The 23,481-nt window shown below is 38.2% G+C and overlaps 1 protein-coding gene across 18 annotated transcripts in view; it reads right to left on the bottom strand.

Moving 5' to 3' along the window:
• Positions 1–23,481, bottom strand: part of Adgrl2 (adhesion G protein-coupled receptor L2) — a 618,755-nt gene that overhangs the window by 40,738 nt on the left and 554,536 nt on the right. For all 18 annotated transcript variants that reach the window (XM_085677553.2, XM_085677552.2, XM_087897468.1 and 15 more), the window contains 2 exons: positions 10,415–10,524; positions 3,537–4,337 (listed from right to left, as the gene is read on the bottom strand). In XM_085677553.2, the coding sequence (XP_085533679.1) occupies positions 3,537–4,337; positions 10,415–10,524 (911 nt within the window). The remainder of the gene's footprint in view (positions 1–3,536; positions 4,338–10,414; positions 10,525–23,481) is intronic.

The following is a 23,481-nucleotide window of genomic DNA, read 5'->3' as shown; positions in this document are numbered from 1 at the left end:
GATAAAGCTGGTATTTACTCAGCATACGTAGCCAGATGTCACGACAACCAACAGTCTGGATCAATAGATCAAATCTTACCACTGCTCCATAATACAGGCACAATTTATCTTTTTACACATGTGGAAATTTGACCATGGAGAAGTCAGGTGATTGATTTAAGGTCACCTGGTTATCCTCTTCGAAGTTTGATCTTACTTTTCTAGGTAAGAGGTTGTTCAAAAACAGAGAAAGGACAGAGTCAGGCAAAACAATCTGCCCTTATTCTGGAAAAAAGGAAACATTAAGCTGCATCATGAACATAGCAAAAGGTTCAGACGCTGAGGACATTCTCTGAAGAACAGCACAAAACAGAATTGTAACGTAAATACCAACCCGTTTTACAAGGCTCTGTTCATTAGGGCGTCCTAGCAAACATTTGGTTGGACGGACTTAGCACTTTGCCTACCATGTATCATTTGAGTGACATCAAAGAGTCAGTGCTAAAGAACACACTGGCTTGGTACCCAGGAAGACTTTAATGAGCAGAAAACAATTTTGTCTACCATTTACTACCAGTGGAAAGATACTCAGAAAATGTGACATACTGAATGTTTTGTAGATATTAAAAAACTGGCTCCTTTGCTGAAACATGTCTTCTTGTTACAGAATTTTCAGACTTCTCATAGTCAAGACAAACAAATATTCAGGAAATGACTCACACTGACTAAAGATATACTATTCTGTTGTTAATATAGGAAAATTAGAGCTATTGAAAGATTAAGAAATATGAAGCGTTAAAATAGAACCAAAAAGGTTTTTCTTTTTTTGAGACCATTTCTAGATAGAGATACAGAGGGACAATTGGAAAGAGTTTAAGACAACAAAGAAAATTACTCAAAGGGGAGAACAAAAACTAAATATTCAAATATTATTTTAAAAAGGATCAGAGAAATAAGACACTTGTGCCATCAGAAATAGTAAGGCTTGATCTAAAATTGAGAAGAGTGTTGGAAGTGATGAGCTAGCAAGGTGAACAACACACAGAAAAGGAAAAGACGATTTCTCAGCGCCCTTTCTACCTTTGGCTACATACAAGCCACAGCTCATAAAACTGCTTTCCCTCCCCCCTTTTGTATTGTTTTGGTTGTTATACACTGTGTAGGCTGTTCTGAAATCCTGGAGGCTTTTCTTCCCAAGAACCCAGTTCATTAAGACTTAAGTATGAATTTTAGCTGCACAAGACAGTTGCTGTTTTATGGAAAGCAGAGACTCAGTTCTTCCGGGTGCTCTGTCCCCTAGCCTTATTCATTTCTTGAATCTTGCTTCTGGAAAGCTGAATGAGGCTTATTGGTTTGACCTAAATCTATTGACTAGGATAGTTTTGCGAGACCCCACGTCTAGGCATATATAGAACACACACCTCAGAAGAGAAAGACAGGTCTCTGGAAGCCAAAGAAGATACATTACAAGGAGAGAGAATAAGAATATGGGTCAAACAGCAGCAAGAAAAATTTAGGTCAGGTAAAATGTTTTATTACTTAGGGTTTAATAAGGGGTCAATATGAATTTTTATGTTCTGGGAATATGGAAGAATGGCGAACTATTTGGGAAGATAAAACACTGTCATGGGAAGTCTCACTTGCTCTGTGTCTCATTTTCAAACTAGTAAGGTCTCTCTCTCTCTCTCTCTCTCTCTCTCTCTCTCTCTCTCTCTCTCACTCTGAAAAACACCTAAATCATCAAAGCCTTCTGGACTGGAATTGCACCACAAAATGTTCTAGCACAGAGATTGCACGTGGGAAAGCCGCTGTTACCTATTCTTGTATTTAGTGCTATGTTCTGAGACAAGGAGGAGGGTCACTGTGCTATGGTAAAAGGAATCTATACTCAATGACCACAACCTCTATGCTACACCATTCTCAACCCTTCCACCATTGCCTCAATAGCAATTAGTAGCTGTTAAGGTATTCCCTCCCTCCCTCTTTTTGTTCTCCTAGTAAGGGAGAAAGATTTACTGCCACACAAAACAAATGTAACAGTTGTCAAGATGGAGCAGTATACAAAAAAGTGAACCAGGGATCAATACAATTTTAACCAATGCCTGAAGGTAGTCAGGGTCTTAAGTCTGCCTTTTGCAAAGCCGAAGGATGAAACAGAAGCATTGTAGTACCTTTTAGAAAAATTAAGATGCATGAAGCATCCCAAAAGCTAGCCTCTAGAGCAAATAGACATCACATACTTTAAAACAAATGATTCTAAGAGGCTATCAGTAAAGATTTATGCTGTTAAAGGAGACTTAGCTCCTGAAAATTTAACAACAGATTTTACAAGCACATTTTTAAACCAAGACTCTCCAGGCACACATGATTCATCAGCATGCTGCCCGAGGTCTTTCTTTAAAGTAGAACTCAACATGTATTTGGTACTCTACGAAGATTCAGATTTGAAATTCAGTTATAGACAGCTCTTCTTTCCACTTCTAGGGTCTGGGCCGTATGACAATATTTAGAACCTATTAAGGACACATCTAAAGAGAAGTGTTAGTGAGTGTGAATATCTCTACCTTCAGTACCTTAGCAGATGGGTGTGTTTCACCTTGGTGTCAAGATTAATTTCATTACTTCACAAGTTTTTCAGTTTTAAAATTTTGAGTCCCTTCTAAATGTAAAAACTCCAATTGACTCAGGAAACGAAACATTAATTTATACCATAAACTAAAAACATTATTCGTTTGAAAAGACACCATCAGTACACACTCTACGATAATCATTAACAAGTTACTCTTTTATCCTGAGTGTGAAGTAATTTCTTTGTAAATGAAATATTAACACTATGACACCCAGAATCCATTTTTCATAGAACGGAAATCATTTGATAAATCAAATTATATTTCTAAAAACTTAACACTGCTTTCCTAAATAATGCTCCTTCTTGAATATACTTAAGGAAAAATATAAGTCAAGAAAACGCTAGCAGAGTCATCACAGATCATTTGGACACACTTAAAACATATAACCTGTGTGTTCCAGGTGGGGTTACAGAAATATAAAATGGCTATTAGTTTATTAGGAAATGAAAATGTGCACTTTTTACATGATGGAAGAGGAAGAAGTTTGAAGGTGTCCTCTTCTACCCAGAGCACAGATGTCAAAACTCCTGCACACGTAACCCTGGCTTTGAGTGTCAAACCTAGGCATTCTCTTGGGACATCCTAACACACATTTCCCTTAACCACTGGTGTCAAGAAGTTTAAAAGTCTGCGAAAACACTGTAATCAGATCAGAAAACAGGTAAGGAAAAAAATTGTTAACCGGTTTGTAGGAATTACTATATGTTTAGCAATGAAATACAACACTCAGCAATGGAATGACTTCATTTCTTAAAGTCAACATGCAACTCAACAAATTGAGCAAACGAAAATTGTGCAAAATAGGGCTGTAGTATAGATCATCCTTTGTGATCTAACTGTGAGAAGAAGAAAAACTTGGGAAAAACTCAGGAGTCTTTTGAAAGTAAGTAGTACAAATCACAGTGAGCTGACGTCAAACGTTCTTACCTTGGGCAGGGTCAGGTGGACCAAACTCCAGAGAATATCGTAAGATAAAGTTATTATTCCATACGTAGAGTTGGTTGTCTCTTGGATTGTAATCCACTGCAGCGATATACTGATACTGATTGGGGAAAGGAACATCCACGTATTCTCCCCGGCTTAAGCGAGTGTTGTAAATGTAATCAATTGTATTCTTGCCTGCTTCACTTTCATTGTCTTGGTACACTGACCTGACCACATAGAGAACTCCACATATCATGAAAGCATTGGACGCGGCACGCTTGTCATACACCGTCTCCCATGTTGCTTCAAATCGAAGAGTGTATGGATTTAGCTGGCTAATTACTATCATCCCATTGTTCTGCTCGGTGGCGTAAATGACCCACAAGCCATTTTCATCCACTGCCAGGTCAATATCTGTCTTCCCGCCCCATCGGTAGGGCGATGTATCATGGTAGTTGGCGTAGTTGATTATGGCCTCGCCACTCTTAATTCTAGTCCTCAAGTCAAATTTCACAATATTTCTCGTTCTCTCTTTGTTAAAGAAGACAGCTCCGTCATAAACCACAAATCCAGTACCGTCTACTCGGTTTGGAAGTTTGTATGTTGTTGTCTGGCGGCTGTTTTGAAAATCTTCTAAAGAAGCATATTCTATTAAAGTATCAGTGCGGTAGGGAGTCCAGGGCATAAAATAAATTTTATCTGCCGCCTGAAGAGGGTCCTTGCACCAAGCACCGGCCTTTTGCTCAGCTTCATATATAGATGGTGAGTCCACAATGGCTTTCAAGGTCCCAGGACACACAAAAACTAGCAGCCACAGAGAAAAGACAAGAAGTAAGTTATTTTTTTTAAAAGGCACAAGCCATCACACATTTTATTGAACACAAATCAAAAGAGGAAAATTCATTTCGTACAGCATTCAAGTTTTACACGTTTATATTTTGTCCGCATTAGCCTTGTTTTCCCAAGATTTTCTAATCGAGGTACCAGTGTACAGAGCAGCTGGCATTTACTTTCACAAATAGAAACCTACAATTAGGATCACTCCTAACTAAGATAAAATTTAGATTTCTGAATTGCAATTTTATCTGATAATTTGGTAATGCATGCATCAAAACTTGGAGCCTGTGCTTGAGAGTGAATAAGTATTCTACCCCAACCCAGACATTATGACTTCTAATCCCTCACACCTTTGACACCTCCCACAAACTAAGGCTAATAAAACAGAACACTCAATGCAAAGACTTATTTTCAGCTTTTTGGTTTTTTATAGAAGTTACAGGTGCTTCGAATTGGAGAATATAAATTTTAGGAAAATGCAATCGGGAGCAGAGAAAAGTCAACACAAGGGAAGCATAATGAGATGACCAGGAGACCCTGTAACCATGGCATGCTACGGAGAGGGTTCTGGAAGCCAGGCAAGATGACACTTCAGTAACAGGAAAATATCCAAGGGTGTCAGAGAGAGAAAGAGAGAGAGAGGAGAGAGAGAGAGACAGAGGGTAGAAAAGAAACAGAAAGGGCATCTCCCCTTCGCCGACTGCAGAATTTTACCCCATCGCCAGATCAGCAGCCATACAATGTCATTGTGGACAGCTGCCGCCTTTATGAGGTGCAATATGAGGTCCTGCCGGTCATTTTCATACAGTAGTGTTGCAGGGAAGGGGAGGGAGGAGGGTCACATCCATAAGGCACATAACAGGGAGCTGGGGTTGAGACTGGACATTATTTACCTTTTTGCTCCACTTCTATTTTAAGCATCGGAAGAAAAATGAAAAAAAAGTGCAAGGAAAAAAGAAAAAAGATTAAAAATAAATTGACTATTATTAGTCTAAGATTGAATTCGTAACAGATGCTAAACACAGGAAGAATAAGGAAGCTGTACTACTTTGGATAAAGAGAAACACACAGGAGAACCTAGCAGGAGAGAGATTCTAAAGTTACATGAAAGAACACGGATCAATCATTTTAGTAGATTAAGGAGGCAAGACAAATAAGTTGGCATGCTGCTTCACTTAGTGTGCCTTAATAAATAATGAAACTCTTCACTAATGCAAGCTAAACAGACTCTTGCCTCGCCAAAGCCACCCCGCGTTCTGACCGAGGTTTCCTTTATATATGGACACCACAGACATAAAAGCATGCACAGGTGTGTCATCTCCACTTGGTCTGTGTGAGCTTAATTATCAAACTGATTCATTATATAAGAATGGAAGGAAAATGTATTTATGACGACTTGACTTTGGAGTTTGAGCCAAATTTAATAGATATCGAGATGGCTACACTTTCCCAAAGGTATTTAGATGAGAAATAACTACATAGTCATGCAACTTAGTACATTTCAACTATTTGTCTATTATTTCCTATTTTTAGAAAAATCCATCTTAACCATTTAACAAAATGCCCCCATTCCAGAAATATATAAATCTCCCCTCACCCAGTAGGGATTTTAAAGGGGTAGATAAGGTCCATTAAGTATTAGCAAATTTACTTAAGGTTATGTATACATTACAAAATCCCATAAAATTACATTTATAATATACATTATAAAACTTGCAATATTAAGTCTATTAAATAAAAAGTAAGCAAAATACATACAAGGGAAAAGCAAGCACAGGTGGCAGGGAGGAAAAGGAAGAAAGAATCATGATTAGCTCATTATGACATTGTTTTCTACCATTGTTATTAACATCAAAAGCAAGTTAGCATGCAACAACTGCCATACCCAGCACTCACACCAAGGATCTTGATCCACAGACCCCATAAGAGGGAAAGGCTTTCACAGGGTAGACCTGGCCCAGGCAGGACATAGGAGTAATAGGGAGAAACCCTATGTGGTTATAGAAGTGCATGATGGTCCAAGAAAATTGCAATAAGATCCTAGTTGACACGTAGTCTCCTACAATGGGGATGCACACAGTGCAACTCTGAGATTCAGTGGAGGCTGTCCAGCACGTGGCCTGGGCTTTAAAAACCAACTCCACTGATGCTGTGTTTCCTCTTCTTCCCTTTCAAAAGGCACCCGTCTGTGACTACTGATGATTCAGAGTGGTGTTGCACATTTTATTACAATCTCAGCTTGATTACATAGTTTTTAGAAGTATAATTATTCGTCAAGATAAAACAGTGACCTTCTGGAACTCCTTTGAGAGAAACATCACACAAATATTTTTTTTAAAGAATTGCCATAGTAACAGCATATAATTTCTAAATTAAGCTACAACCTGCTTAACCAACAAACAAGGTCTGTTTAAGCACTTTCAGAGAACACACTTGTTCTGACTGGTGTGCTTCTCGCTGTACGAGGGGAAGGCGGGACAAGTGCAGTGTGCAGTTTTGGAAGCAACACTGTCTCTGTGGCACGTGGAGGTAACATCACTCCTCCCTCCATAAGGAGCACACGGTACCTGCTCAGAATCAATAACGGACAGGCACAGTGGAAGAAGAAAGAGCATTGGTGTTGAGGATGCTCACACTGCATTGATAGACAGCTACACTGTTCCTTGAGGAAACAATACTTTTATTCACATAAAGCAATTAAGGATAACGGGTGGGAATAATACTTGACACAATGTTTACTTATTACAGGGAACTTTGAAGTCAGTTCCATGAAAAGATTAAGGAAAATGCATTCTGTGCTGTCCATTCACTGAAGATCACTGGGTTATTTTTATTTGACAGAGTAAGATTATAGTGCAGTTACTGAGCAAAACATAAACAGAAATTACTTCAATTATTTATGATTTGAACCATACCATGTAAAGGGAAAGAGAATTGTTATGAATTTTATACAACTTGTAATTCCAATGAAAATTACATCCAAAGGCAATTTTTTTTAAAAAAAATAAAACCTTTGATGATTGATCTTTAAAAGAAAAATAAAATCTCCATATAAAGAATTTTATAAAATCAAAATGTGTCAGATCAGCCAAAATTCTATCAGGGATGTAAAAATACAATAAAATTAATAATAATCTGCATTCATAATCACATGCCAAATATATGCAAATAGTCTTAAGAGACACTATGAATTAATTTATAAGGATATATTTAATATTCTACGAACCAAACATACAAGTACACACCCACCAACATCAGTAGAGGACTCCATGGATGTACAAGACAGAAAATGAACCCAGATTGACTACAGCCTACATACTCTGTATCTGAAGTGACACACTATTTCATTTGAAATAATCTCACATTTATTCATTGATAGTAATTTAATTCATCGACATGAATGCAATTTACTCATCAAATGAGAGAACATGTAGGTAGCATTAGGATAAAAATCCTTCTATACTGTGGCAATTTGAAATAAGTAGGCACAAGGTTGAAAAGGAATGCCTGCTTATAAGTTGGGAACTCCAGTCTGAACAATCCCTTTTTTCTCCAAGGCTCCTAATGACTCTTTAATGTACAGTTACATGCTGTAATACCTGCATCCTGTACACAATAAAAAATGCCTTGCATGTGCGCGATTTTGATACGGATGTTACCTAGGCAAATGGAAAAGGGCACATATAATGTATCTGCCTGTTTACAGAATAAACTGACCACTGGCATTTCTAATGTTCTCTGCTGAGTGCATTTATTGCCATGTTTTCTGAAGTCACGGAAAGTCTTTGGCATCGTTTAGAACAGGATGGTGCACTTTGGAATATATGAAGTTTCTGAAGGATTTATTATGGATAGAGACTGGCATTAAGCCAAGTGGTAAGGCATACACACTAAACTTTATATGATAGAGACTTTTTTTTAGTCCAAGTAGGGTGTGTAAAACCTATGGAAAAGCAAATACATTGTTAAGATAAGGAATGGTCCAAGCAGGGCCCTTAAAAATGAATGTGAGGAGAGGCTATCACAGACAGGAGCATAAGGAAAAAGAAGAGGGGAGAATGGGGAGCAATGAGGATATGTAAGATTAGAACAGCCCAGAACACTCTGCGTTACATTTTAACGTGAGCTACAATCACGTGGTTTATAGTGTGTCACTACCGTACGGTATATAGGAATGAGAACCACTTCTACTCTCCAAAGAGGAAAAAGGTCATAGACTTATTTCTGTCTCTTGCAAACATCTAGAAAGGCAACAGCAAATTAATTACTGGGTTTACTTTTTATTTTGAAGGACAAAAACTAAATTAAAAAAATGGCAAATACTTCTCTGAGTACAGCTATTTGCAAGTTTAGTGCACAATAGACATTACTTCTGGAGAACTGAAAAGTAAAATTTTGATAGTTAGATGTTCCAGAAGATATCCACATTTTCTTTTCTTTAAACAGCACAAGGAATTATTTAAGAGTCTGAAAGTAATGTTTGCTTAACACTGTCCTTGGTGTCTTAGACTAGGTTACAGGGACCAGGTTGCAGAAAGACACAATTCTTGACAGCTTTGACTGATTCCACTGTTTGGGAATGGATGCTGTATTCCTTGTCTAATTTGAGGACAAAAACCAGGCTGAGTTCAAGGGAGAGGGACTTCGTGAAACAAAAATTTTGGTTAGCTCAAAAGAATACAATGTTCCTCGCGTGGCACAGGAGAGTGATTAAGTAAAGCCACCGCACTACACAGGAGCAATGCTTTAATAGATCGGCTCACTCTGGGGCTTCCAGTCCTACAAATGGTACAGAAGATACTGAAAACACAAAGCGCATCCATTTCACGTAACACAGGAACACAGAGCAGGGACGAGGAGAGAAGATAACCTGTGTTTGGCCTTTAACTGACACCACACACGCACAGAAACAATCTATTGAAATTGTGGCTGAGAGGACAGAGCATCTCTTCACAGTATACGCTACAATGTGTCATTACCTTCATATATCTGCTTTAATTATCAGAATTTGGCCTTTGGGGGTTTCTATGTTGAGATGGGGGTCTTTTTACGGTGCCTCAATCATCCTGACGACTCTGCTGGGACTACAGACACACATACGAAAACACCCAGCTCTAACTGTTTGGGACGTTTTGGTTGTTGTTTAGATTAAAAGTATAGAAAAGTTTCTGAAACTAGCAAAAGTACTAACCTAAGACTATTACTTCAAATGTCTCTGCACTATTGTGACAGTAATGTTTCATTTAACTTAAAAAAAAAAAAGCAAAGGAGAAAAAAAAAGTCATGTCTAAACTACCTTGTGAAAATTAGGCAATAAACTCAAACTTCTAGGTTGTCTAAACTACGAAAGCATTTTTCTCCCCTATCCAATGTATTGAGAAATATGCATTCTGATACTAGAAGGATTACACTGATACCTACTTAGAAAATTTCCAGTTAGAAAAAGTACTCCTGCAAAATGGTAAACAGTTAAAAGTAGAAACAGGTACAAGATGTTTGAATGATTGTCTGTACTTTTGGCTTTATTTTAAGCATTAAAACTTCCTCATCAAATCTGGTAAAAGAATTGCTTCCTTCCAGGACATGGAAGAAAGGGAAGACTCCTGCCTCAGTTTCTGTCCTGGTAGCTTTTACCAAGCACTCACGTTACCACGACAGCAGGTAGCCATTCAAATCCTTCACTATTAGAACGGAAGTCAATTCCTTCTTCAGAAAACTGCGAGCCAAACCAATTTGTCAGCAACTGGTATTGGGCAAAAGTACAGATTTCTATCTGCCCTATTCAATAGCTAATTCAAGTTTGTTTTCTGGAAAAACACTAGCCTTAAAAGCCAAACACTTAAGAACACAGACAGACACTTGGCCAGCATCACACTATGGCTTCCTTCCACACTTCATGAAGCTAATTGGAGTCCCGAGTCTGGGAGCGCTTTGCATGCATAATGGTTTTGTAGGCCGTAAACATACTCTTCTTTCACATGTGTAGTCTTTCAGCTCCAACAAGGAATGCTGGAGAAAGGAGAAAATACAAACTTCATACTTACTGTAAGGGACACATTCATATTGAACTTCAAGGTATTTGTAAGTGCCGGGACACGGGTCAGGAAATACATCTGACCCGGTAACTACTACACACTGCGTTCGATTGTTGCACCTGGAAAACAGAATCAACCAAGCCTATGAAACAGTGTGCTCATTGTTTACTTGAGAAATATAATATAGAACTTAGTCATGAACCAACAAATGCAGGTGAAATAAGATGGCATTATCAAACCCTTATTTTCTTGGCTTTTAATTTCTGTATCAAGGGTCACTCTAAATTGTAAGTAAAAAAAAATCGTTAATGGTTTTCAAATATACTACTATGTTTTAATTTTGCCATATCCAATAGGTCCTAGGAGACAGAACAACCAGGACACTTGATAACATATTTAAGAATTAAACCTTACACCCAGAAAAGGCACAATCAAACCCAGGGCTGTAAGCAGAACAGCTAAGCAGGAACTTGTCACACCACACGCCAACACACGCAGACCCAGATTTCAGCCTCTATGCCCAGTTTCTGCTTTGTGTTCTCACTCAGGCACTGTCCACACTCATGAACACAAGGCATCTGCTAGCACTTCCCACCTTCCATGTGGAGGCCTGCATAATGACAGAGGCACTAAAACTGTCCAGCAGAGGACCCGGAGCACCGCAAAAGTCTAAGCGCTCTTGGGGCTTTTCATAGGAGCTCTGCTCCTGTCCGTGGTATGACAGTGTATCGGGATGTTCTGAAGGTTAATATCAAAGGCAATGCCATGAACACAATTACTAAAATGTCTTCTAAATTACTGTGTGGAAGTATTCAGTTTGTTGTCGTCACTGCCATTAGGTCAGCAAGGATACTGGAATTAAGCAGGCATTCCAGGCAGGATGGTGCCTGAGTTATATAAATGGGCCCAGATGGTCTTCTCTTAAGCTTTGTAAAAGCCAGAACTATTTCTTTTATAATTTGATTTGATTACAGCCCAGTGGAATGGAATGTTTGCAGGGGTTTCATTACACTTCTTGATAGTATATACATTAAGAAGGCAAAGCAAGCAGAACCAGGGCATTATTACAAAATTTATTCAACAATTTGAATACCAAATATTCTATGGTGCATAAAATAACCGAAGTATAAAATAGCACCGTAGAGCAGTCTGGGAAAAGCAGACTAGCTCCCAGCATAGGAACCCCGGAATGGTGGGAAGCAGAATCACACTACCGAGGGATACATGCTAAGTCACGCACATTGGTACCACTGCAACTCAAAATCCCAGAGAACTGTCCTGAAAAGAAGATCGACAGGATTAAATGGCTACAGTTTTTAATTTAAAATATTACAGTGAATTTCAGTAACTCCACAATATTGAGTAAATTGTAACTAAGATTGAAATAATGCATTGCAAACATTAAAACTGTTAGCTTTGATATCAATCAGTCCCTGAGACAATATGGTATTTTGTTTTTTTAAGACATTCTTTCCCATGAATTTCGAGACCTTGGATGGTGTAAGTGGTTCATCTCATACAACATAATGCTTTGTTCTGTTCTTTCTCTTTCCTCCTACCTGTCCCCAATCATTTGAAGAAACTGCCTATGGTTCACCACTTAATAAAATGAATTATTTTAACATAAATCACAGAAACAATTTTGTATTATAAAATTTAAAACGAAGGGTGGATTTTTGCTATTTCTCAATGGTTTAGTATCTTGGGTTTTAACTCCCACAGAAATACAATTCTGACATTTCATTTCTTTTCTTTCCTGGTTCAGCAGTAAGAAATTTCAGTGCTTCTTAAACCTCGCTTGATCTTCCAGGAGTCCTTAGCCCCACGCTGCTCCCTGGAAAACACTCAAGTCTTGGATGTCTTTTCCTGTGCTTATCCATATCTACAGGGACTGTCTTTATGCTTCATGTTCTGGCCTCTCAGAAAGTAAGAAAAGTCAACGACTACATGCTTAACACCTCTTTCACATTCCCCACCATGTATGTTTCACGATCACGCAAACATAGTCTGCTATTTATTTTCCAAGGGCTTGAAACATACTTGTAGAAAACCCATAAAGTAATAATTCAGTTAGTGAATGAACTTTATGTACAGTATTACTTCCCCCTTTTTATTGAGGGTTCCTTTCACATCGCCAACATCACAACACACATAGTTGAAAAAAACCTGTGATATATATCATTTTCCGAAAAAGAAAAGTACAATGGTGCTGGAGAGATGTCTGAGAGTTAAGAGTGATTCCCACTCTTCTAGAGTCCTGAGCTCTGTTCCCAGAACTCATTTCAAGTGGTTCATGACCACTTCTAACTCTAGCTAGAAGACTGGGCACCTGCTCCTAGTGCACACATGCAGGATATTGGGTGTTTAGCTCAATGAGAGCGAGCATATGTAATCTGTAGAGGTTTTGTGTTCAGTCTCCAGCACTGAGAGAGTGAGGATTTAGATAAGTTGGAGTTTTGGACTAGTTCAATTAAGAATAAATAAGAAGAGGAACTTAACAGAAAAGGACAAGAGAATCATAGTTGAGGACACCAGTATTTTTAACCAGAGACAAATGAAAGGTCTTTGGAGGTTCAGACACAGTAGCAGTTGGGACCAAGAGGGAAATACCTGGTATGAGTTCTCACTATAAGGAAACGTCTGGCAGTTTGCAAACCTGTGTGCTGTGGGTCAGACTGTAAAACTGGAAATTGCTATCATTGAAGAAATCAAGAATAAGAAAGCAATCACTAAGCCACAAAAGAGAAGTAAATTCCCACCAAGGGTTCAGTTTTCAATTTTCATTCCCATGGAAATGAAAAGGCAGCATAAGCCAGGAAATGAAATCTATTCTGGAGACTGTGTCCACACAGGGCGGAGATTGAGCTTGACTCTCCCTTCCCACATAACGAGCTGGCTGTATGAGCAAAGCTGCTACTGCACTAACAAGGAAAAGACCAACACCTTGTGGGTTTTCAATGTTAACAACCCAGGCAGTAATCATAAAAATGAATGGAAGGAAGACAGAGAGGTATAAGAGAAAGGGGGTTTTCTATAAAGTAGACACTGGATGACTGCTTGGGAGAACTTTAATTACTGCTCATCACACAGAAATGGATTTTGGACGTACTTTAAATAGTTCAATTCCAAATAATAGCTCTTGGGCTGCTCTGCAGTGATGAAGATACACGAATGGCTAAAGATAGTTCACGCAGTGGCTATCAGAACACAGTCCTCAGAACAGGATCAGGATCACACAAGAGCTTGTTGGAAAGAAAAAGGTTCAAGGCCCACCCAAAAGGAGGAGAGCTCAGTGCTGGGGAGACCCCAGAGTACTCTTAAATAGCAGGAGGCTGTGTTTCCTTGCTCTGAAAACCACCAAAACAAAACACAGTAAGCTTAAATATTTCAGAAAAATAAAAGACTAGGCATGGTAGCTAAAATTTTCTTCCACAAAATTTCACAGAAACAAGACAGAAAACAAATAGCAAGATTTATCTAAGCACATAATTGGAGTTTGCAACGCCGATCTATCCTGGAATCAAAAGTTCCTATTGCCACTATTTTGAACAGGCTTTACATTCATTTTATTGGAGAGTCAAAGTAAATATGACGTCTAAGAACTCGCACATGACCCATACAAATCTACTTTATAGACAGGAGAAAAGGCATAATCTTTTCCTAAAAATTTTCTTTGTAATTAAAACTCTTTTCACTCATTAAACGTGAAATTAAGATTTTTCACTATCTATAAAAATAGGCTGTATTCCACAGGCAAATGTAATTTAAAATGAAAAAAAGTACTTAATCCATTGTAACTATTGCTATTGTCTCTGTATTTTGTCTGACTTAATTAACCAACTAAATATGGTGCCTTAATCCTCAGAAGGTATAAATGTAACTACTTAGACTCATGAGGAAATAATGACAACTAAACTTAGGTACATGATGCATAGTGCCAGGAAAATAAATACAGATGTGCTTGAATGCCTCTCCCAAGATTTGCTTATATTTTTCATTAAGTTAAATTATTCTGATATATCACCTTGGTCTAGAGTAGAGTTCAGGGAATGAGTTCCTCCTTGAGCTATGTGAAGCCACAGATTTGATCCCCAGCATGGCAACATCGAAGTTAAACAATAACCCCAACCTATATATTATCTTTATATTAATTCTGAACACAAATGTATGACTATAATATTAAGAGGGTTTTCTCTATCAAACTTATAGGAAACAACATACTGGACCTCAATTTCCACAAGAAATTAAATCAAATCCAATAACAAACGCTTCGAAACATCACCATATGCAAATAAAATAAGAGATTCATTATATTAATGATCTACATTAATACTAAAAATTTACATCTTATTCCTAGAACCATCAATTACATCAAGAAAATATTAAATTTCGCTTTACAAGTTATAAATGGGTTTAAATATGGCAAAACACCATATGTTAGACAGTATTTAACAGCCCATTATTATAATCCTTTAATGTTAACCTGAGGGAGTAGAATGAAAAAAAATGAAGCCAAATGTTCATCTTTATAACCTGAATTTTAAAAAACCAGAAAGTCTATGGATGCTGCTCTAGCTATTGTTAAGCCCTCTCCCCTTTATAGTATACTGCTGAACTACTTTTCCTGAGACAAATAAGTCCAAATATTGAGACTATTTAAATCACTGATAGAAATATATTTCAATATCAGAAGAAACTGAAGCAAATATTCGAACTTGGTGTCACTGCTCAGGTTTATGCCCAATAGACAGGATAAAAACAATTACAAAATACTCCAATGAGCAACTCAAAAATATATTCACCATCACAATCTGTAGGATGGTTACACACCACGCATTTGATCCCCTCTATCGTGGTCAATGTTGATATTAATTCTTAGGACATTCACAATAAATTCAAAATTAAAATAAACTGCATCCGTAAAACATGTGTAATTGATGAACAACTATTTTATGAAAGGATATTCATTTACATACCAGCATACCAAAATTAGAACAGGTCAGATGCAGCCTGGAACAGCTCCGACATCTCAGCTGCCAAGGCTGAGGCAGGGGAATTATATGTTCAAGGGCTGCTTGATTTTCTGACTCACCTTCAGAAAACTTCATACACAAAGTAACAATTGGAGAAACACAGTGTTTTGGTTTGAGGGAGACAGAATGCTTGCTGGTTTGTATGCTGCTAACCGTAATTGTATTGAAAAACAACAGAGCAGAGTACTGGCTAAGTGCTAACTTGGAAAATGAGTGCCTAATTAACAAGCTTGAACACGATGAAGAACTAGCTACTAACTTTCTGCCTGCAATCAGTGAATCCATAAACATGCACTAACCAGTTTGAGCTCCACTTTCTCATCTAGAAAATGCATTACCTTCCCTAGAAGTTTATGGATAAGATTCAACTGGATAAGGAATATGAACTTTGTGTCACGCCTGGATAACCAGGAATTCCCCCACCATGACAACCCCTGGGAACAATGCCCCTTACAGAAAACAGACAGAGATCTGCAAATCCTGAGACACAGAACAAGGTCTCCTCTTCCAGGGCACTGTGTGTATTCTTTCTTGTGTATACCTTTAAACGCCAGCTAAACTTATCCACGCAAACTTGCGTCTGTTCCAACTCTAATCTTGAATCGTACATTTCCCGACAAATTGCTTTTCCTCTGCTTTTGATTATCTTATGCTCATTATTACACTTTACCAAGTGCAAAGTATGGAGATGAGATTCCACGTGTAATCTATTGTGTGAGGTGTTTTAATCAATAGTCTTGTTCTGCTGATTAAGCAGAGTCTTCTGTTTTGGCAAGATAACATTAGCTTCTCCAGTCATGCTCCAAAAAGCATTGGGAATCTTCCCCAGATCATTAGTTATGCTACAATAACGCTTTGGTGCATTTTCTTTTCTTCCTTAAATTACTTCTTCACTGTCCCATCGTTCCCCATCACCAATGCACCGCATTATTACTGCAGCTCCCCTGGAACTTGTACTCCAGCTATGTCTCCAGGCCATAGGATGCCATTTTCAATTGAAGCTTCTACTTGAAAATATAAATTAAGAAAATTTCATTATCTCCTGCCAGGGGCCATTATTCACCACAGTTCTAAGGGAAGATTAAAAATGCAAAATCTACCAACTTGAACAAATACTCCAACATGCAACAGAGAAGCTTGGCATTATCAGGACAGGAACTAAATTCAACTTTGCTCGAAATGTGAAACATCCTGCAGAATTAGCCCAATTCTTTACTGAGTGTGTGAAGTTTCCACAAGTTCCTTCTCTAATTGGCACCTGCTATTTTTAAACTTCAATTACAACAAACTAGCAATAACAGGTTTATTGTTTCCACGCACCTCTCCTACCAGTTACCTTTGATCTTAAAACGTTCACTTTTAGAAGAAATATGACTTTACTAGGAATGTTACCCATGTCCAAAGGTGAACTGTAAACACGACAGTCATGGCGGGAGTCTGGGACTTTTCAACCCACATCCGTGGTGAACAGTATATTCTAAATGAGGAGAACACCTACAGTTGAATCTTCTACCACAGATCTAATTAATGGAGTAGGAATGACATTCATTCCCAAGCTTCAAGTAACAATAAAAATAAATGAAGTCAATTGGTATACGTCATTCCATTCAAGTATACAAGCTAAACAAATGGAGAGAGGCCTTGCGGCAAACCAGAGAGAATGAGGAACAACAAACTGAAACACACACACACACACACACACACACACAAATAAAGACGAAAGAGGACTGGTCAGCTTCTAAGACACTTATTCAAGTCATATATACGACAAGCATGTAAGTACATGTTTCTGAATGACAGAAATGATCAATGGCTAACCTCGCTATTTCTGATTGTAAATAAGTATGGTTAACAAAAAAAAATACACAACAGACAGCCAAGTCTGCTTTAGTCTGCTGTTCCTGGTCTTGCAGAATTATGTCATTTAGGACAAAGTTTTTTTTATCATGAAAGAATAAACACTTAATGTATAGGTTATTTATTTATGTGGGGAAGCCCTTTAATTGGCCATCATTCGCCCATGTGCTAACATTCCAAATGCTCTGATTCTATTATTCTCACACTTGTCCTGCCTAGTACAGAGAGAGAATTAAGTATTCCACACACAGCATGTGATTTGACCCCACAAGCAGGAGAAGGCCAATGCAAGGAAATATGTGGAAACCAAATACTCAATTCAGGCAAGAAAGGGATAGAGCACCCCCAAGACTTGGGAAACAGCCATTCTCCAGGGTCAGGAGGGAGGCTGCTGAGGGCTCAATCAAGCATCTCTCTTCTAAACGAACGCTTATAACGAAATGTCTTTTTATCATCTAAACTTTCACAGTACTATGGAAGCAGGGACTGATTTCTTATTCATTATGAAGTGAGAGCTTAAACAATTGCTAGGTAAACGGGACATTTGGAAGTTATAAGCGGAACACTATAGGATGGTCCCATGTGTCATGTAACGATCTTCTCATAATTCATTTAGTAATCTGTGTTATCTAGAAGAGTTCTATCTGGCCAGAACTGAATTCTTTAGGCATGTTAGGCTATTACTTATAATTAGGAAAAACTGAGTAATTCAAATTGTATTTCACTCAATCTCCTACATATTAATGTTATCAAAAGTTTTACTGTAATACTGATTTTTCATGGTTGTAGTGATTAAAACTTTGAAACTGCTGTGGGAACAAGTGTAGAAAAATCTAACACTGCATATATAACCATAAAAATGAGTGTGTATTTTGTGCTACAAATACATAACTTCTGTCGGACTGCTAAAGAATGTTGTGTGGAAGGAAAGTAGAAGGCCTCCTCCAAAGTCGTTCAGGGTGAGTCTACCAAAGCCTGACAAAAAAAACCAAAACCCTATCTAACTAATTTTGCTATGGGGCTATCATTCCATTTATTGTAGAAGTTGGAAAAGAGAGTATCTCGAACAGTAATGCCATCCATGGTCAGTTTATATCCTAGCAAACTACTGTACCAGGAAATACAACCTCAACATATATGGATCTTAGAGCATATAAATGATTTGTTTCTTGCAGATTGCTAAAATTATCTTAAAATTCCACATTAATTATTAAAATAAGCATCTTGAAGTGGTGATGCTGGGCTAAAAACAACTTTTTATGTTTAGGAACCACTGAAAGTCCTTGCAGTTTTTACTGGACCTTGGGGTCAGTTTAATGCAAATGAGGTTTGACTCACTCTGAGCCTTATTAATCCAGTACAAAATCTGTTGTTTGCAGAAATGCGCATTCAACACAAATGCACTTGCTTTTATTAGCAAAACCAGAGGTATTTATTTACAAAGCATGCCACTGAGACTGCTCCATTCATAGGGTCATGAAGTCTAACTGCTTAATGAAAAGAATAAGATCACTTAAGTGGGGAAAAAAACCATACATTAAAAATTATATATTTCAAAAGTATCGCTTCGCATCTAGATGCTCTGGACCTATACTTTTAATCATTCAAAAAAATACCACCTGCAAAAATTAAGAGTAATTATTTATAAAAATGTTAACCTGTTACAGTTTGGACTTGCATAAGCTGTCACAGTTAACAAGGAGAATGGGAAATCACTATGGGATGCCCTAGTTATATTAAATTAGCAGCAAATGCGTTACCAGACTGTATAAAAGACACAGCATAACAAGACGTGACCTTGCAGAGCCACAGAGCCAATCTACGATGTCTTCTCTCCTGTACCTCTTGCTAATTATCTGCAAAGTTACAGACCCCTTTGTCGTGGGTTATTTTTCTTCAAATTGTGAGGGGATTTTGGTTTCTAAATATTTAATTAGTTTTGTTATGATGTGAGAATTGTACATGCCAAGCGCTTCGATTTCCATACTCTGTCTAATTATCCTCAGATTTAGATTGGTCATCCCAAATCTTTTTTCCTTTGTAATTATTTACTTCGGAAAGATCATTCAGTGAAGAAATATTTTCACCCTTATGGCTCTTCTTTGCCACAAATGGCTCTGCTGGTCTGTTAATTACCCGCTCAGAGGATTAGAGCTTGAAATAAAGCGAAGGAACTGTAACTAGAAGGAGCTTTGGAGGGCAAGACTGCGCCAGAAATATATGAGGTGCTGTGTTAAAGTCATGATTTTGATAAACAGGAAAATTACACCATTGAAATTTTATTTTCTGATTCTTTATGGAACATAGGTTGTCATTTAGTCAGCATTATAATAAACATATGACAAATTCCCCAGTCTAATCAATAACTAATAAAAATAGTTTCTGCTTCTACAGATCTTACTTGGATTAAACACTGCAACAAATGTTGATAAACATCCCATACAAATCAAATTGAATGCTCAGAAATAAAATGTTAAGACTTTTAGAAGTGGGGCTTATTTTAAAAAATTGCAACCATGCAAAACTTAAAAAATATAACCATGTTAAACTCTTTAATCAACTGAGTAGAAGCGTCTCATGTCTTATTAAAATGCTTGTAACCCTGAAACGCTGTAAATGCCACTGCTCTTTATTGCACCTCTGCTCTAGATCATTTCCAAGTGTGACTTTTCTTCACTAAGCTTACTTATCAAAACGCATGTTTGTTAATACTCTTATGATACAACAAGTCCTTTATTTATTTCCTGAAGCTGCTAGTAAAATATATGTCATGGTTTACAAAGGAATGTATAAAAACACCTAGTGTTCTGAAAGACGGCGAAAAGTTCTGAATGAGCAACTTAATAGGTCTTAATATGAACTGAGTTCTTAAGTCAGTGCTGCAGGAGGACATTTGTGGTGTACATGATTGCGTGAAGGTTTCACCAAGGGAAAAACACATGATTCTAAAGGCAACCTGTCAGGAGATTAACTCAAAGGCCAGGAATCTGTCTCTACTCACTTTACCTTTGCAACTTATAAGAGTCATGATACCTATGCTACCTTACCTTGGCTTTTCCAAAGCCAAGAGATTCACGATTCACGCAATGTTTCTCTCAGCTGAGAATGTACTCCTGTGATCCTATTATGCCCCACCTCCCCAGAGCACTCATGTACCCAGTGTGAACAAGGGGCACTTACTCTTTCTATAGTATAAAGATGTTAGCAACTGTGCCCTCGTGACATTCGATTTCCATACTGTAGTCTGTCTAATTATCCTCAGATTTACACTGGCCACCCCAGATCTTTTTCTTTTGTAATTACTTGCTTATGAAAGATCATTCAATGAGAAATATTTTTACCTCTGTGGCTCCTCTTTGCCACAAATGACAATGCTGGTCTGTTAATTATAGGTCCAAGAATAAGTTATGTATCTATCAAATATAGACACCAAATTAGAGTCAGAACTGAACAACAGAACAGCGCTGTCAAGAATAGTTTAAGGGAAAAAAAACTCTATTTAACTGTATTTACAAATAAGAGGTGAATCCAGGCCTATAGATAGGGTGCTCAGTTCTCCTCCCCTGGAGTCTGCCTACCCCTTTGTCTTCCTTCCCCTATGTTTTCCTTACTGCTCAATCTGAGGGCAGCCAAGAAGTCAGTTCTTAGATCACTGGCCTAATATAATGAATACAGACAAAACACCCCAAATCAAGAGAATTTGATTAAGTTACCAAAAATTACACCCTAAAACTAAACAAAAAAACACCCCCTCTAGAGTGCAGTTCAGAACTGATTTCCAACAACAAGAGAACAAAGAAATTCTCTACAGGAACAGCCTCTTCACGTAGCCCCGCAGATCCTTGATCATCTCTGTAGTCGGAAGCAGCTAGACACTGGCGCACCATACAGAAATTGCTGCGCGGACATGCTGGAATGCTCTTCTCCTTTTCTGAAGAAGATCCCCTTTAAGTCTCGGAAGTAGAAAACTCTGATACCAGTTTCTCCAGGTCCCAGTGCTAAGAAGGATCCCATGACCAAGGGTCAAGCATGGATGCTGAAAGCTCAGAGATCTTTTTCTGTTTTCTTGGCCGATGTCGAGAAAGGTCTGCATCTAATTGTCAATTTGCGCACATTCTGCTTTGTGCTGAATGGTCTATGCTTTATTTTCGCTGGTATTCAATCTGTCAGTGTCTAAAATTAAAGTGTAAGCTTCCTATCTGCTTCTTTAATAGTACTTACCCCTCAAAAACTCAGCATTTTATTTTTTTATTTTTTTTTAAGGACTTTAGTGGTTACCAGAGCATAAGGTTTCCTTCCCTGTAGATGTTAGGCTTCTTATTAATTCCTGCAATGCTCAGAACTACCTTCACCAAGAAGTAGTTGCTCAAAGAGAGTTTTCTAAACTGGATTTCTTATTCTATGCCTCCTCTTTTTGTTTGCTAATGAGTGAGCAACAGAAAATGGCTTATGATACATGTCAGTCATTTCCTTTAAACAAAAAATAAAAGCTGCAGAAAATTTGTACAGGCACAGATATTTACTTGAAGATTAAAAACAACAAAGGCCAAAGCTAGAAACACACACCCTTGGGGTGCTAGAAGCAGTCAGCTGAGCCAGGAGGATGGCCCCAAACAACCCTGAGCCCCCTCATCTGAGTATAAACATCAAATCCTTGAGAGACAATATAAAGAGATCGGTACTTTGTGGTTCACACTCGAATTTAATGGAGTCTCATCTGACTGATAAAGAGATGACAAATTTCACTGGCTTGCCTCTGATAAATCAGAAGTAATCTTTAATCATGACAAAATATTCATAATCTAATCCTTTTATCAAATTGACTACCACCGCAGGAGTCTCGTGTGTTTGCACAATTAAAAACCCTGTGTTAGCTGCATATAATAAGGCATCACATTTGATGCAAATCCTTTCCTATTGAAATAAGTGCCAAGCTGACAGCAGGAAGCAGCTGATAAGAAAGCAACAAGGCATTGCTGATGGCATTCTCGATAACTGAACACAACTCATAAGCATTCGGTCTACAGCCTATTACCCAAAGAGCTCCTTTTAAAAAGTGTGGATCAAGGGAGGATTCATGCTGTTGCTTCTCAGTCACAAGAGGACACATCATCTTACAAAGATGATAGACAGACAGACAGACAGACAGACAGGATTAATCTGCAATTACATAAGTAGTAATACCCTAAAATAATCACATTCAAACAATATCTACATGGAGAAAAGCTAACAAGCTGCATATGGAATTACGCATTACTATTCTCTGCTACAATACACTGAACTCTGGTGGAGTCAGAGTTAATACAAGCCTCTCAAGCCTTAGTATCCACTTCAACGGTGACATTACAAGCCCTTGCAAAACAACTGCATGCTTTTAGGAATGCAAAGAAGTTGGTGTTTGAAAGACTCCATGGTCAAAGAGCAAGAAGAGAAATTATAACGCTGCAAAGAAGGTGGCAGATGAAGGTCCTATGGTGCCGAAAACAGAGATGATGAGCTCAGGGGTGGAGTAGCTGAGCTGCTCACAGGCGTCAGTGTCCCCTAAACCTACAGTGTATTTTCCCTCCAGGTTACTCTGGCTGTTTTCCTTTTCTCCCGCCATGTTGGGAAGTGTTGTATCAGGCGGGAGATTCAGAGTATCCGCTCTATGTTACAGCTGAGTGGTTGGCTACATTACAGTTTGAAGAATATCTGAGCCATGTGCTGTACACTCCGCAGTACCCTCTCTAAACTTAACCCCACAGACGCCAGCCTGGACTCTTGCAAATGTATATTTTTGCTAGCTGTTAATGGATGCTTTTCGCTGTTGCGAGGGGCACGGTGCATCAGGACATAGTAAGCATTTCATAGTGCATGCCAATGCAGCTTAGACAAAGACTGAATCTTCCTGAGTCAAGCCTGGCTCCAAAGTTCTTCAATACAATGGAAATCTGATTTTCAAGATTTATAACATGTACAAATAACACAGATATGTTTTTTTAATGGCAATGAAGGCAGGAGGCTTCCATTTAATACTGTACTCATAGCATGAATTAACTCTCTAAAGTAACTTGTGTAGAAGGTGCAGGTCACGGGGACCTTGAGAACATTTAAAACCACTAACTGCACGTCAGGCAGGGATGTGAGCAGAGCGTCATGTTGTGGAGCATCCAACACAGCACCTTTGGAAGCTAAAAGTGGCACACA

Source organism: Myodes glareolus, chromosome 17 (assembly GCF_982192425.1).
Source record: "Myodes glareolus chromosome 17, mMyoGla1.1, whole genome shotgun sequence".
Lineage (NCBI taxonomy): Eukaryota > Metazoa > Chordata > Mammalia > Rodentia > Cricetidae > Myodes > Myodes glareolus.
This window is presented reverse-complemented; position numbering and strand designations above follow the sequence as displayed.